The sequence below is a fragment of the Danio rerio genome, chromosome 13 (genome assembly GCF_049306965.1).
Source record: "Danio rerio strain Tuebingen ecotype United States chromosome 13, GRCz12tu, whole genome shotgun sequence".
Lineage (NCBI taxonomy): Eukaryota > Metazoa > Chordata > Actinopteri > Cypriniformes > Danionidae > Danio > Danio rerio.
Window position 1 is genome coordinate 11994345 of NC_133188.1, and position 17699 is coordinate 12012043.

The 17699-nt window shown below is 38.2% G+C and overlaps 1 protein-coding gene across 18 annotated transcripts in view; it reads right to left on the reverse strand.

The window, feature by feature from the left end:
* Positions 1–9814: 9814 nt before the first annotated feature.
* Positions 9815–17699, reverse strand: part of dctn1b (dynactin 1b) — an 85941-nt gene continuing 78056 nt past the window's right edge. For all 18 annotated transcript variants that reach the window (XR_012389188.1, XR_012389187.1, XR_012389186.1 and 15 more), the window contains 5 exons: positions 16701–16813; positions 16422–16608; positions 14905–14978; positions 14737–14826; positions 9815–14649 (listed from right to left, as the gene is read on the reverse strand). Coding sequence is in view for 11 of the 18 variants with exons in the window: in XM_073920749.1 (XP_073776850.1) it covers positions 14512–14649; positions 14737–14826; positions 14905–14978; positions 16422–16608; positions 16701–16813 (602 nt within the window). In the remaining 7 variants the exon portion in view is untranslated. The remainder of the gene's footprint in view (positions 14650–14736; positions 14827–14904; positions 14979–16421; positions 16609–16700; positions 16814–17699) is intronic.

A 17699-nucleotide genomic window follows, 5' to 3' on the forward strand; every position in this document is an offset into this window, starting at 1 on the left:
TCACAGCAGCAATACAAACACAGACACAGAGGAGAAAGACAGTGACTATGTTTACATGGACATCAGTAATCGAATTATTTGCCAAATTTCTAAATAGTAGACTTTATCTGCAGTTTGGCTCTTTCACTTTCATTCAGGAACATTTCATGCATGCCCTCCGAGACAAACAAGATATTGAATGTGAGGAACTGCTGGAACAGTGTAGTTTTAATGGAATGTTTAATACCGCACGTCTAATGGGAGAAAAAAAAATTCTGTATTTCTCGGTAACTTGGCAATTACAGTGGATCTTTCAGTCCAGAATATTGTAGGGATATTCCTGTAAACTTAGTAACTCACATCACAATCATTTTGACTGGGGTAAGTCTAAAAACTAAAAGAGTACTGCTGATGTTATTAACTAATTTTGCAATCTGAATAAACATAAATAAAGAACACTGATCAAACACTTACCAAATCCGTAGAGGCGAGACCATTCAATGAACTGGAGTCGTTCTTTTAAAAGAAGACGAGTGGCAAATCCTGATTTCACCATTTGCAGATGCAAAAAGCTCTCGGGTAAAATTTTTCCTCACAAACATTGTTGTCGCATGTTAGCAGACAGTCCAACTACATAACACTATTGTTACACACAATGTCATTTTTGTCATATGTGCAAAAAGTAGTAAATTAAACCTATTGCTCACAAAAAATGCATTTAAAATAAAATCAAAAAATGTTTATTTTGCTTGAGGATAGTGTCATTCTTCAGATGAACTTTTATTTGTGTAAGTAAAACCACTGAAATAATTGTTTTGTTAATCTTTGGCAATCAAAATCTGACCATTTGCTTCTGCGTTTAAAATGACGGCCCTTCTCTGATGACGTCAGTTGCAATATTGTAAAACACACCTCCCTAACATTTATTTGCTATGAGGAAAGGATGCACAAAAAGAAAGCCCCGCCCTCTCTCTATTCTGTTTCAATTGTAAGTTCATCAGCACACCAATGTGTCAACAACTTCCCGTTCCTGCATAAATAAAAAGCAGGGGTGTCAATCTCAGATCCTGGAGGGCCGCAGCTCTGCACAGTTTAGTTCCAACCCTGCTTCAACACACTCACCTGCAGGTTTCAAACAAGTGTAAATGACTCAATTAGTTTGATCAGGTGTTTAATTAGGGTTAAAGCTGAACTCTGCAGAGCTTCGGCCCTCTAGGAGCTGACTTTGACACCTGTGCCTTAAAGGGACAGTTCACTCAAGTTCTAACACTTCTTACCCTTGACAGTTTCAGTCTGTTTTTTTCTGTTTAACACAAAATAGTATGTTGAAGCAGAACCAGTAACCTCAATGGCTACGTGTTTCCAACATTGGTCAAAATGTCTTCCTTTTTCCTCAACAGAACAAAAAACAACAACCTCCAACCTCAACAAGTCAAGGGAGAGTAATGACAGAACTTTATCCATTTATCCTTTATAAAGACACATTCTAATGCATGGAGAAAACATATGAAAGCTGTGTGTTACACTTATTGTTTTAATACTTTGACACACACACTGTAAAAATGGTCCCACGGTTCATACATGTTGTACCAACACAAATTAAGTTAAGCAAATTTAAGTGGATTAAACAAAACAATGAAGTTGTCCCCAAAACTATCTTAAGAATTGTGTTGTTTAGCTCAATTTAAATTTAGTTTGAACAAGCAGACAAATATTTTTTTGTTTTTGAGTGTACTGTCAAAAAGACACTTGAAACATTCACACATACACATGCACATTTTTCATGTGTCCTTAATCAAACACAGCTGATTCAGATCATCAGCTCGTTAGCAGAGACTGAAAGACCTGTAACGGGTGTTACAGACAAAAGAGACATCCAAAACAGTGCAGCTGGTACTCTAGGAACATGGTTGAGAAACACTGTTCTAATGTACAAAGAAAACAAATGAAAACTGTTACACTTTTATTGTGTCAATCCTTTGACACAAAACTCCACACAATACATTCATGTTAGCCCAACACAAATTTACATTTACATTAAGTCATTTAGCAGACGCTTCGATAGGTGAGCTTAACAAATTTAAGTGAATTAAACATAAAAAATGACGTTGTCCACAAAACAATCTCAAGAATTGTGTTTTTTCAGCTCTATTTATATAAGTAGTTTGAACAAGGAAACAAATATTTTGTTTTTGAGTGTACTGTCAAAAAGCCACTTGAAACATACTGATACCAAAGATTTAAAACAACATGAAAGCAAGCAAAAAGTTTTCATACACTTTGAAAATGAGCCTTAACAAATAGAAAACTATCAATCTAATCTCCTCACAACCGAGTATTCTGTTTCAGTTGGAAGTACATCAACATACTAAAATATACCAACTTCCAGTTCTCACATACTCATAGTTCACCCAAGTTCTGACATTACTCACCCTTGACAGTTTGAGTCTCTTTTTTTGTTCTGTTGAACACAAAATAAGATATTTTAAAAATTGTTAAAGAACTGGTAACCACTGACATTCATAGTATTTGTTTTTCCTTTGATAAATGTCAATGGGTACACATTTTCAACATTTTTCAAATAATCTTCCTTTGTCTTCAACAGAACAAAAATAAATAAAAAAATAAATAAAAAAACGAAACAATGACAACCTCAAACAACAAGTCAAGGGAGAGTAATGACAGTACCTTCAGTTTGTGGTAAACTTTCCCTTTTAAAAAAAGACTCATACTGATGCAGTGTTTCTCAACCACGTTCCTGGAGGCCCACCAGCTCTGCACATTTTTCATGCGTCCTTAATCAAACACAGCTGATTCAGATCATCAGCTCGTTAACAGAGACTGAAAGACCTGTAACTGGTGTGACAGACAAAGGAGACATCCAAAGCATGCAGTGCAGCTGATACTCTAGGAACGTGGTTGAGAAACACTGTTCTAATGTCTAGAGAAAACAAATGAAAACTTAAACTTTTATTGTGTCAATACTTTGACACAAAATTCCACACAATACATTCATGTTAGCCCAACACAAATCGATTAGGTTAGCTTAACAAATTTAAGTGGATTAAACATAAACAATGAAGTTGTCCTCAAAACAATCTTAAGAATTGTGTTGTTTCAGCTCAATTTAAATAAGTAGTTTGAACAAGGAGACAGATATTTTCTTTTTGAGTGTACTGTCAAATAGCCACTTGAAACATTCTGATTCCAAAGATTTGAAACATGTAAGCACGCAAAAAGTTTTCTAATGCTTTAAAAATGAGCCTTAACAAATATATAACTATCGGTCCAATCTCCTCACAACAGAGTATTCTGTTTCAGTTGGAAGTACATCAATATACTAAAATATGCCAACTTCCGGTTCTCACATACTCATAGTTCGCCCAAGTTCTGACATTACTCACCCTTGACAGTTTGAGTCTCTTTTTTTTTTGTTTTCTTTAACACAATTTAAGATATTTTAAAAATTGTTGAAGAAGAGCTGGAGCTGGTAACCACTGACATTCATAGTATTTGTTTTTCCTTTGATGAATGTCAATGGATACACATTTTCAACATTTTTAAAAATAATTTTCCTTTGTCCTAAAAAACAACAAAAAAAAAACAAAGAAAGAAACAATGACAACCTTAAACCACAACTTAAGGGAGAGTAATGACAGAACCTTCAGTTTGTAGTGAAATTTCCCTTTAAAAAAAGACATGTTCTAATGCAGCGTTTCTCAACCACGTTCCTGGAGGCCCATCAGCTCTGCACATTTTTCATGTGTCTTTAATCAAACACACCTGATTCAGATCATCAGCTCGTTAGCAGAGACTGAAAGACCTGTAAAGGGTGAGACAGACAAACACAAATCATTTAGGTGAGCTTAACAAATTTAAGTGGATTAAACATAAACAATGACGTTGTCCCCAAAACAATCTTAAGAATTGTGTTGTTTCAGCTCAATTTAAATAAGCAGTTTGAACAAGCAGACAAATATTTTGTTTTTGAGTGTACTGTCAAAAAGCCACTTGAAACATACTGATACCAAAGATTAGAAACAACATGAAAGCGAGCAAAAACTTTTTCATACACTTTGAAAATGAGCCTTAACAAATAGAAAACCATCAATGCTATCTCCTCACAACCGAGTATTCTGTTTCAGTTGGAAGTACATCAACATACCAAAATATCCTCTTAAGGCGCAATGTGTTTTGTTTTACATGCGTTTTTTATTACTCTTTGCTTTTTGGGCTTATTGGAACCTAATTAGAATAAAAATATAAGTATCATCTTTTAGTATGATGTACTATGAGAAAAATGATGTCCATATGTGGTCTGAATTTACATAAAACACTTTTTCCTGACTGTTTTTAATGTATTTATAACATGGAATTTCTTTTTTAACTTGCTTTGACTATCAGAGAGTTAAAAAACATTTATTTCCCCCATTTCGGACCGTTACAAATAGGTTTTGGAACATTTCATATGCTGCAAAACAGTTGCAGGATGACACTGTATGTCTGTAACCATAAAAAAAACATTCAAAGTGTTTTAAATAGCCACTTAAGAGCTAAAAAAGTGCTGTCCACGTATGTGGACACTCAGGCTCTAGGAGGATATGCCAACAGCCAGTTCTCACATACTCATAGTTCACCCAAGTTCTGACATTACTCACTCTTGACAATCAGATTTTTTTTTCTGTTGAATACAAAATAAGATATTTAGAAAAATGTTGAAGAAGAACCGGTAACCATTGGCATTCATAGTATTTGTTTTTTATTTGATAGATGTCAATGGATACACATTTTTCAAATAATCTTCCTTTGTGTTCAACAGAAAAAAAAATGAAACAATGACAACCTCAAACAACAAGTCAAGGGAGAGTAATGACAGAACCTTCAGTTTGTGGTCAAATTTCCCTTTTAAAAAAGACACGTTCTAATGTATAGAGAAAACAAATGAAAGTTGTGTTACACTTTTATTGTTTTAATACTTTGACACAAAATGCACAGTTCCACACAATTCATTCATGTTGTCCCAACACAAATCGATTAAGTTAGCTTAACATATTTAAGTTGATTGAACATAAAACAATGAAGTTCTCCCTTAAAAATTCCTAAGAATTGTGTTTTTTCAGCCCATTTTAAATAAGAAGTTTGAACAAGCAGACAAATATTTGTTGAAACTAAACATACTGATTCCAAACATTTAAAACGACATGAAAGCGAGCAAAAAAGTTTTCAAAACACCCAGAAAATAAGATAAAATAAAATTAACTTAAGCCTTAACAAATACAAAATCATCAGTCCAATCTCCTCAGAATCGAGTTAAAGTCCCTGACACCGTTTCCACAGTGTCAGTATCCACAGTCTGCACTTCCTCCTGCGTGTCCGTCCTCCTCGCGCAGCATGGAAAAGCCTTTAAAATGTCAGCCATTCCATTCGTGAGAAGGATGGAGAGCAACGGATCCACCAGTGGGCCGAGATACAAAAGAAGATCAGACACAAGTCCCAAATAATAGACATAAGAGCCTAGAGACAACGCGGTGAGCAGCGTATTGAGGACAAACGGCAGATAAAGCATGGTGTAATTACTCAAAATCACCGCCTGCATACCTAGAATTTTATTTCTGTTAGGCACACAAGCAGGACGTCTCGTACACCACAAGGCCCTGAAGGAATCCAGGAAGAAAAACACAAGGAAGGGCAATGGGAGAAGAAGAGAAATGGCAAACAGGACGACATATCCTTGGTAGGCCAGGAAGAGTATTGCAAACGGAGCCGCCCAGATGGCCAAAGAAATCATGCTGGACTGCTTGAGTTTGACGCAGAAGGCGTTATATTGGGGACAGGTCACCAGCAGGTATCTCTCCTGAGCCACGCAGACCAGGAACACGATGTTGGAGATGATCCCGAAGTAGAACATCAGGGAGGATATATCCATGGTGGACATGCTGATGTGCTGGCCGTCCCCCGTTGAGGATTTGGGCCGTCCGAGGATGTTGAAGATGTCAGACGCGAGCAGGCTGATGAGGTAAACTGGAGCCGCTTTGCCCGTTTTGGCTTGCATGCCCATGAGGTAGATGGAAAAGCCGATACTAGGAAGCCCAACCGCGAATGTGACCCATCGGATGATCTCCTGGACGTTGTTGACGCTGATGGTGCCATTGTTGAGAAGTGCCGTGATATTATTGCCCAGTATTCCCGCGGTCTCCATATGCTGGAGGATTGTACTGGCTCTAGTTCTGTTCAGCTTTATGTAAAAAGTGATGAATGTATCCCGGTTGATGCGTCTGGTCGTGCGCCATGTCAGAAAGTGATGTGGTAAACAGTTTTCGTTGGAGGAAAATAAAGAGGGCACGTTTATTCAAAATTTCGCTTATCATGGCTTTTATGGCTCTTCTGCAAACTGTTCCAGAAAGCTCTTTCATTGCTGGTTTGTTAATGCAAATGTTTTATCTACAGCTTGGAAGCTCTCTTCTGAAGCACGTCTGTCTCCGTGAGCTTTGACAAGTTAGCATATTTAAAAACGTAAGCAATAATTGATGACGAGACCATCAAATTAAAAGGTCAGGCTTTAATTTAAGGTACAAGTCTATATTCCATTGGTACCAATCATTCATTAGTTAAAAACTGCAGTGAAAGACCTGAAAGTCAAATATGGTGAGACAAACTCATCTACTATACGTTTTCAAAAGATACACTGAAAAAAATGATGACAAAACATCGCTTGTTTGCTGTAACACTATAAAGTGTGTGGAGAGGTAGGCATGATCGAACACCCAATGAGGGGGGAGAGTATTCTCAAAGCCCAGCAGCTAATCAGCAATCAGAAATAATAGCACCATTTTATTCTAGTGATTGGGCCGGAGAGACACCCTTCTTTAGGAGAAGAGAAGGTAAGTCTTGAGAGGAGAGAACACCTAAGGGCCTGTACGCTGCTCTGGCCGCCCACTACGGCCTTGTTCCTGACAACCTGCTGCTGGCTAAACACCTGCCTGACAAACACAGCTGGATGCCCATCTCCAACTGGGTGAGAAGAGAGAGCGAATGTATCAATTGAGTGTATTTTCGGCTTAGAGTGATGTATACTTGTATAATAACTTCTGAATGAATTATAGACTTAAAAGATCTCAAAAAGGAAGAAGAAGAGAAAAGCCGAGAGTCTCCAGGCAGCTCCTTTCTACCTGAAGGATGGAGATATTATTGGTGTCAAGGTGCTTTTATTTTTTGTAATAAGTATTGGAGAAGCTACTCCAGAAACTAGAGCCTAGCTTAAAGGAAGTGCAAAAATCACTTTTATAAGGGGTTTAAACAATAGTGTGTGAATATAGCAATTTTCTAATAGTAAAAATGTATTCATTCTGTTTTTTATAATCACTTTGTTAAAAGCAATTTTATTGGCATTTTCCCAATGAACATGTTATCAGAAGGGAAAAGCCCCGCCCATTAGTGATAATCTCTCCCTCATTAGCATAGACAGCCCTGAGTGAGAAGCAGCCGTCTGCCATTATGGAACATTCACATTAGTTGAGGATGAAGCATCAAGCGTCAGTGATTTACATGTTAAGTCAATGCAAAGACACCCTATAGTGCTATTCTCATGATTGAGGTGGCTCAAATTGAACGTTTTTGGGCGTTTGACAAGCTTAACACGAGAATTGCTCAGTTAAAATCTGAACTTTTACCACGTTAACCAATCAGGAGCTTGCTCGAGGATAGGTGTGATTATGATGTAATAATAATAATAATAAATGATAAATTGTATTTATATAGCGCCTTACCAGAGCTCAAGGGCACTTTACAAAGAATGTAACAAAAATATATCGTACAAGCAGCATTGAAATAAACAGTAAACAAGTAGAGACAACATTAGGTACACAAACATACAGGAAGTCAAATATAACAAACTGTAAATACAAAACAAGACCTAAGAGACAAATAAGCTGAGTACAGGTGGCGCAAACAAAGTTGTCAGTTTGTCAGATCAGAAGTGAAGCATTCAGAAAACAAGTGAGTATTAAGTAAAGATTTGAATTCTGAGATATTATTAACAGAAAAGAGTGAACGTGTCAGGGAGTTCCATGTAGCACCTGTTGTTGGTGTTCCAAGGGGAAATCCTCTGCTGACACCGATCAATATCTCATCATACTGAGCTCAGTCGAAAGTACCACTAAAAGCTTCCATCATCCAGATATAGTTTCTGGATGAGTTGATGAACTCACAAAGCTAGCTCTCTCTCTCACACACACACACACACACACACACATAGCTACAGTGGTGTGATGGCAAAATTTAAAATAAAGATATTTACTTACCTGAATCGCCGACCCTGTCTTCTTCTTCCCACACCAACAACAACGAACTTAACTACAAAGCGTTCTCCTTGTTAAGTATTTCCGTGTTCTGACCCTTGCCTTGTTTCCCTGTTTATGTTGTTTTGCCACCTGTATTGACCTCTTTGCCTGTGACCTCGACTATGCTTTTTGGACTACCCTCATTATAGAGCTGCACAATTAATCGTTAAAAGATCGCGATCTCGATTCGACCCCCTAGACCAGTGGTCACCAAACTTGTTCCTGTAGGGCCAGTGTCCTGCAGGTTTTAGCTCCAACCCTAATCAAACACACCTGAACAAGCCAATCAAGGTCTTACTAGGTATACTTGAAACACCCAGGCAGGTGTGTTGAGGCAAGTTGGAGCTAAACCCTGCAGGGACACCGGCCCTCCAGGACCGTGATTGGTGAGCCCTGCCCTAGACGATCTTAATCCAGCATTACTACGATTCTGTCAATCATATTTTCGAGTTCAGGAGAGAAGAAAATGCGGCTGCACGAGTCTTTTCAGTGTTTCACACACGCTGCTCAGTGACATTGACACCTCCAAATGATGTTGAATGAGTCACATAATGTATTCATAAGGTATAATTCACCTAAAAATGTCATTTTTGTCTTCATATAATGATGATTTTGCGGCGGGGATATCACACGTGACGAGCTGCTGACTGTGAGCTGTTATCACAGAGAGGGCGCGCGCGCTCTACTTAATGATAGACGCGCGTGCTTCTACTTTAGTGAACATATGTTGCAAGTAACAGGTTGTAATACAGTTGTAAATATTCTGTTTGTGGCAGAGTAATCATTTGGGAGCGGCGCGCAAAGTATGAACAAGCATGTAGCAATCAAAATTAAACCGAAAGTGTGCACTTCATTTAAATGATCATATCGCATTTTAGAGTTATGATTATGGCAAGCATTTCATATGTTTTTTTTTTTCTTTCATAGCGAACCCACAGTTGTGCATGAAAATAAATGTTTACAATGTCAGTATAACTACTCTAGCCTATATATTGTTGAATAAAATTTGATAAAGGCAAATGTCTGATTTTACAAGTGAATAAATTTGTCTAATATGACAGATTGCAAGCATATATCTCAAACATAATAATTCAACATCATAATTATTACAAGTAGAATATAATTATTTATAAAACCAGTAGACCTACACATAATATTATTATTGAGAGTGCCATATGTTTGTTTTTACCATACCTTTATTTTACATATACAGAATTGTGAGAAAATCGCGATTCTCATTTTAGCCAGAATCGTGCAGCTCTACCTCATTATGCGGTTTGTTCCAGCCTGATATCATGAGGAAACTTAAGTATTTTAGGTTTTGTCAGTTTAGTGTCTAAGTTCAGTCGAACGAAAATGTACAATTTTAAAAAGGAGGCGTGGTCAAATCTGTTGTAGCCCCATCAGTTCCATTGGTTGCACTACTCTACTAGTCAACAGCCTGTAGTATGAGTTAAAATGTTCTATTTTAAACAAAAACACTTTAAAACAAGCAATCATTGGCATAATAATTTATTTAAATTAATTCACTCACATGATGTATACACGTAAGATGGCAACACATTCAATGATACTTCAAGCAATGGTGTGGGTTTGACACAGTTAATAGGTTAATAACTTACACAATAGTAACAGAGCAAACCACTGCTGACTTAAGAACACTTGAATACTGACAATCTCATGTAGCAAATATACAACAGTTAAGGTTAAATATTGTCTACTGTCCTCTTTGTTGTTGTTTTGCCTTGTCCCTGCTGGGACTTGTTTGATCATTCGCTCTAAAAGGACAACTGTATTTCCTTTATAAAAGCACAATGGTGTGGCACGTTCAGGCATTGCAGAAAAGCACACAGGGCTGGTAAATCTTTAGCTGTTATGGTAAATGTTTTTCTGGACTATTTTGTGTGTATGATTGTAATTAAATACGAATTAGAGTGCGTGTCCAACAAGTTGGTGCGTTCACACCAGACGGAGATGAAGCGCGAGTGATTTACATGTTAAGTCAATGCAAAGATGTGACAGACATCCTGCAGTGAGATTCTCGCAAATGAGGTGGTGCGAACGATTCTATCCGTGCAAATGACACGGCGTGGAAATGAGCGTTTTGGGCATTTGACACTCATAAGTAAGCCCACACGGAATCTGCGTGCGCAGATTTTTCGCAGAATTCTGCAGATTTTTAGCCCATTATTAATTCTGTTTATTTAATTGTATATGTGTGTAATATCTATATTTATTTTCTGTCTTTTAGTAGATATATTATATGAGAGACTTGCTTTGTTTACCAAATAAAGTGAATCTAATTAGATTTGCATTTTAAACATAAATAAAAGTTACAAAGATATTTTTTTATTGAACATATTAAGGTTTTAGTTATGATACTGCCAAAATAATTCTGCAGAAATCCGCAGATGTTTACCAAAATTCTCCACAGAAATAGCAAAAAACATCCGCAGATTCCGTCTGGCCCTACTCATAAGGCCTGATTCGTGTGAATGAGGCTATGCGAACAATGCGATTCAACCGAATGGCATGACTCAAATTAAGCATTTCGGGTGTTTGACACTCATAAGGCATAATTCACATCAATTCCTCGGGTTAACAATTATGAACTTTGCCGAAAATTCGCACCATGTAAACCATTCAGAAGATTGTTCTAGTAGCGCTGTTATCTAGATTAAAGCTAACCCGACGGGTTTGGGCTTAAATTCTATCATTTCAGACAGGATCGGGCCGGGCTCGGGCTTGTGCGGTAAATGAACAGTCATGTGATGCATTTCGATTAGTGTGAGAAAGCAATCAAATTGTTTGTTACAACATCAAAATCCATCTTTGCGAAGGTAAAACAAATAATGACAGAGAAGTAGAGCCAATTTTGCGTAGTGGAAAAATGACAAGGTCACTTGCTACATTGAAAACGCTGTCATAGACAATAAAAGGGGTGTACTTGGCTGGTGGAAGATGAACAAACAATCCTACCCAAAACTTGCAAAATTAGCCAGATCAGTAGTAATACTGTATGCATGACGGCCAGCAGTAAAAAGGTATTCAGTGCTGCTGGATGCACCATCAGTCAGCGCAGCTATTCACATAATGTTCAGCTTGTGCAGAGAAGTGGCAAAATAAATCCTGCAGAGCCTTTATCCTAACTTCGTTATTGCCAAATACCCGTTTTATTTTAATTTACTTTGTTAGAAAATACAAATTTTATTGGTGTTTTGGCCAATTTAAAGGCTATGTGTAGCCTATGTACATAAGCCTATTTAGAATGCTGAGAGTTACGATGTTACAGAGGACTTATTTTATTTCTTTGTTTCAACTTCCAAGTGGTCTATATCCTACGTTATGAATAAATTATGTTAAAACACATATAAACAGCTCATTCTTGAAAAAAAGGCAAAAGATCTGCGTGCATGTGTACATTTGAATAATGTTGGGCTGTAAACGGGTTTAGGCTTTTAAAAAACTATCAATCAAAATGTACTTCTCGGGCTCGTACCGTGTAACTTTTATGGCCCGACAACAGCTCCATAAGCAGCTCATGTAGGAGTTGGTGAAACTCAACCAAGTCTGGGTGCGCCTCTGATGGACCCAGAAACAGTGCCGATTGAGTCCATGATGTTTATCAGCCTTCCGTAGCACATAAAGCAAAGCTACCCTCACAACAAACTTCATGTCAGCTTTTTGCAACAAAACTGAAGCAGTTTTACATCTGTTGTGAAGTAAATTTCACACAGAAATTAAGCGAGTAAACGTAATGTTCAAGCATCCAATTTTGGACAAATAGCATGATTTAATAGCGTAGGCCGCGTCCAGTGTGAACACCCCATTCGAGTGGCTGACTAGTATTGGTAATCTAGCAATACAGTAAACAAAGCAAGCATGATAGAGACGTGGTTGTAATGTTCGCTACGTCAGAGTTTGTTCAGCAAATGCGTTTTTATTTCACATTATTCACATTTACTACTTTTCACACAACTCCAAAAGCAAACGTTTTTTAGAATAAAAAGGATGCAAAATCTTCTGCCCTCGCATTAATCTTCCATTGACATTGATTTCAAATTGAAATCTCAATCTCATTCACGAAGATTAGCAAAACAACCGTTAATACTACTGCCAGTTCTCGAGAGGCCAACTTGATTTTGTCATTTTCTGATAGTAACGCGAGCAGTTATTGTGTAATGCAAAATCAGTGGCGCGATGATCGGGTGCTGCGTGTAGCAGAATGTTGCTTTAAGGTTTATTGTTTTGATTGGTTTTTATTGCAGTGCAACAGCCAAGTAGTTGCTAGGTATTCAGTTGATTGTTTACTGGTCAAATCATGTGACTCCTCTTCAATTTATAGTGTTGTTTTTGCTGTTTTAATTTCCATCGGCTGAAAATTGTTAAGTCATGATCATTTAAATAAACACATACTGTACTGTATATGGTTCGAATTATATTAATAATATTAAAGAATTAATGATATTCCAAAGTAAGAGAAAGACAGAAGTTAAAAGGATACTTCACCCAAAAATGAACATTACAACAAATGGTTGTAAACTTTTATAAACTTCGTTCCTTTGTTGAACACAAAACAAAATATTCTGAAGAATGTTGGGAAAAATGACGCATTGACAATAGGGGTGTAACGGTTCACAAAAATCACGGTTCGGTACGTTTTCGATACAGCAAAAAAAGAAAAAAGCCAAAGGATTCCTTTGATTTAATTTTTTAATGTATTAAAACTAACATCATAAAAGTATGATCCTGTTTTTTTTCTTTTACTTTAAACAGTGGTAGAGCTATACTTCCGGGGTTTCTGCTTAGCAGCAAATAAAACAAATCCTTCTTTATACTCAAAACCAAAAAGCTGCTTATAAAAAAATCAACATAATATTGTAGAAGTGAAACAAATAAAAAGAAAAGAACAATTTAGTTTTTATATGGAGCTCAGTTTCAATCAATTTTTAAGTATTTTTTTATTTTCAGAAAGATGAGTGTCCACCTTTTCCTCAGACGGCACAGATCTGCTTGATTTGACGGTCACCTGCCATTTCAGTGGATCTGAAAGCAGGAATTATCTGACTGAAATGGGCTTATGAAGGAATAATGTAACGGGGCTTTATTACATTTAACATTTTCTTAAAACCCGACATTTTCATTACCGATTAAGATCTCTCAGATGTTTTTTTCCACCACTCTCTTGGTAGCGGTGATAGTGCGCAACATATCTGAAGAGTGGTGGAGGCGTGTGCGTGCGTTGTACCTGAGCGGCTGGGTTGAGTTGTGCCCAATGTACCTGAAGAGCTGGGAGGGATGCGGTGGAGAGGGGTGTGCGACATATTTAAGGACCTGGGAAGAGACGCGCGATTTCCAGAAGATTATCATTCGTTTGCAGGCATCCAGGAGTCTTCCGGGAGACTTGGGATGTCTGGGATTACATTAACGTTACTAGCCATTTTGCGAGCTAGTGTACCGCGTGAATGGAGTAGTGTTTGGAGGTTGGCTCTTTTGTGTCGGGGATGCAGTGTTGCTGGGGCATCGGGGGCGAAGCCAGCACTAGCAGCCAGGCTGACAGAGAAGCTAGCAAGATTGCTAATGAGTGCATGCTTTAATAAAGTGATATTCTGAGTTCAAAAGCAATGGTCTACTGTTTAAGATGACAGCGGGGAAGGCAGCATGTTGTCTGCCACGTCATTTGGGATGCCATGTTAAGCGTTGTTGCACTGAAAACATTATATTTTGTACTTATTCCCTTTTATCTTTTTAGATGTTTAGTCTACACTTTTCGAATATGCGTATCGTTACACCCTTGACATCCATATTAGGAACAAAAAAATACTATGAAAGTTTTTTTACATTCTTCAGTATATCTTTGTTTGTGTTCAGCAGAAGAAACTCAAACATTTTTGGAACAAGCAAAAAAAAAGTAAAATGATGACAATTTTCATTTTTGTGTGAACTATCCCTTAAAGTGTAAATTAGCAGGAGTCATGCTGTATCATCCATCTCATGCCAGGTTTAACATCTGATGTCCTCAGCATGTCCTTTTGTACAAATTGTGGCTTTACAGATGCTTGTGTGAGCTACAGTAATGAAGCATATATTGTTATGATGGTTCTTGGTTTGTGGCCACAGATACTTGTGTGTTTTTGTATTCTCATGTTTTGGATACTGACTTTAGGTTTGGTTTTTTTGGTTTGCGTTTATGTTAAGTCTGGAGAAGGCGATGGACTCTGTGTATTTGTGTTTGTGAAAGCACCAGCCGATGCACCTGCTCCTGTCCTCGAGCGCAGGGCATCATCACACGACCCACTAACACAGCATCTCCTCTCTTCTCCTCCTTTGCCTGACAGCAGAAAGAGAGAAAGAGCGAGAAGTTGAATGCGCACCCCAAACAATGTGGGAAAAACATAAAATAGTACGTTTAGCTCACCTTTACAAAAGAGGTGCAGGGAAAAGTGGCAAAATCAGATGAAACTTGAGCGCCAGGCCTGTGAGTCACTACATGTTCAGCAACCTCATCCTTTAAAGAAATAAATTGTATGTTATTCCAGTCAATACGAGAAACATTACTGTGAATTTGGAGACATTTTTGTTTTACCTTGAGCCTATCGAGAGTGTCATTGAGTGACTGCAGTCGCGCTGTTTGCTCTAGAAGCTGTGCACTGGGACTCACTGTTAACCAAAACACATCAAATGCAAAAATAAACAATGTGAAAACAACAGAAAAAAGTGCTTTTAAACGTGCACTTCACCAGAAAATGAAAATTCTGTCATTATTTACTCACCCTGGTCAATAAGAGATATTTTATTGTGGTTTAAAACTTACTGATACTCTCATCCATTCGATGGCAGTAAAAAATGGCCAACATGAAGCATTTTTAAAGGGTCATGAAACACTGCTCTCAGCAGGATAAAGCTATGCTGTAAAATATAAATGTTATTTTACAGGTAATTGTCTGTATTTTTTTTACAGAAATTTTCAGTTTTTACCTTTTAAATACCTGTTGTTTACAGATATCTTCTGTAATTAAAAAATAAAAAATTTTCGGTATTTTCAGAGAGTACTTTAACAGGTAATTTTACATAAGTATTTACAGATTATTCCTGTAAAACAGGGAAACAAAAATTCTGTCAAATTGTTTTTAGTGAAGATAGTAATTATATGAAGATTAACGTGAGGTTAATGATGTCAAAAATAGCCAATTGTTTGTAGGCTGCATTTACAGTAGGTGAGAGTTCAATGTGGCCATTACTGCCGTGGCTTACACCGCCGACGCTTTAAATGAGCAAGCAGATGTTTTTAATGTATGACCGTAGTTTGTGAATATGCTGCCAGAGGGCACAAAGGGACGGAATGAGAATGGACAGAAATAGCCTATACAGCAGATGTAATTATGCTATTGTACTTAGAAATGAAGATGAAACGAAACAAAGCGTTTTAATTTCTTCATTAATCATAAAAAATTTGTTAAAGGGTCACGAAACACCAAAACACATTTTTTGAGCTGTTGAGAGTCATATATGTGTCCCACACTGCTAAGAACACTATTAGGACACCTGTATTTCACAAAGAAGTGAAAATTGGTTGTTTTTGCGTTATTTCGAGCAAATTCGTACTTCTGGTTTGAAACAAATTTTGGAAGCTGCGTCACTTCCATTAGATCTTAGCGTGTAAAGGTTTTGTTTTTATTTTTCCTCTATGAGAGTGCAGCTGGACTTACGTGTGGATTACAGTGCACGTGACACGCCATAGAAATACATGTCTAAGAAACATTGTTTACCAGAGAGCTTTTCTTATCTGGAAATGTTGAAATCCGGATTTGCCGCTCATCTCATTTTAATAAAGACACGGATCCAGTTTGTGTTGATTGTCCTGTCTCTACAGATTTGGTATCAATGGGGTATTTTTCTAGACTTCGATCGAGTCTGAAATCTTGCTGTATACAGTATGGAAGGTCAGAGAGAGCTCTCTGATTTCATCTAAAATATCTTAATTTGCATTCTGAAGACAAACAAAGATCGTAGAGAGCTTTGGGACAGAATGACAATGAGTAATTAATAACATATTTTACATTGTGAGGTGAAGTAACCCTTTCGATTTAAATGAAAACACACCTGGAGATCTCCCGGTGATGTCCACCACTTTCACATTGGCACTCATCTGGAGCAGCGTGTCCAGCAGTTGATCAGTTTTGCGGTAGAGGGCGCTGGACAACACCTCAGGCCTGCAGCCCTCTCGCCAGCCCAGCTTTGGCACATTCAGAGGAGGGAGAGACGCCAGCTGAGCACGCATCCTTTCCGCCTGCGCACATGGAAAAAAAACAAAAACAAAAGTGTAAATAAACCCTGCGTGCCTGGATTGGGGAAATGTGCTTACAGGGAAGTAGGAGAGACCTTCAGTCTGTTGTTTTCATTCTTCAAGTGTTTTATACTGAGTCTCTGAGCTTCAATCTGCTGAGTGAGCAGTGGAGAATCAATCACCTGCAGTCCTGCTGCCGCACACACACCTTCAGTATGAACACAAATAATCACATGTTAACTATAAGACAGAGACGACTGATGTATTTCTCAAATGAAGAACTGCTGTAAATGAACAAATGAATGTTACAAAAAATTGAAGAAAACTTCAATGGAAGTTTATTAAAGACGAGAATAAAAAAAATGCATATAAAACAGTTAGTAAAAACAGTAAAAAACTGTTTTCAACATTTATAATCAAATTAAATGTTTCTTGACACGTATTAGGAATTGTGAAGAATCATGCAAAGACTGGTCAAATGATGCAGCACATTCAGCTTTGACTTGCAGAAATAAACAGCATTTTGAGATACTGAGATTCCTTCATTCATTTTCTTTCAACCCAAGCTCATTCTGGAAACGTAGCCCCGCGGACGTTTCTGGAGACCGCGATTTACGTGGCCGGAAGTATGTAAAGGCCGCGTTTGTTTTTTTTCGAGCGAACGCTGCGGGGCGATGTGGCGCCGCTCCGCCCCTCCTCTTCGCACTTGCCGGCCGACGGCTCGCCTCCGAGTGGAGGGCTTTCCCGATGCAATCAGTTTGTCCGCTTAGCTCACAGCGTTGCGTCGGCGGAGTGGAGGCCCCGGAGGAGGAGCCGGAGCCGGCCGCGGTGGACGATGACCGGGATCGAGTCCGGGGAACAGTAGGTTCCGGAAATCAGGTAAGACGAAAAACGGAATCCGAAAAATAAGGGCGAGAACGCGGCAGGATCCGAAAACACGGTCGAAATCGAAGACGATGGCTTTTGCTTTTTTTTTTTCGGTCCGGCGGCTTTTCGCGCGAGAACGGCGCGCGGCGTTCCCGAGAGGCACCCGAGACGCGAAAAAGCGCGCACAGCGGCCTCTCGCGGATCCGCGAAAACAAAAAAACGCTCGA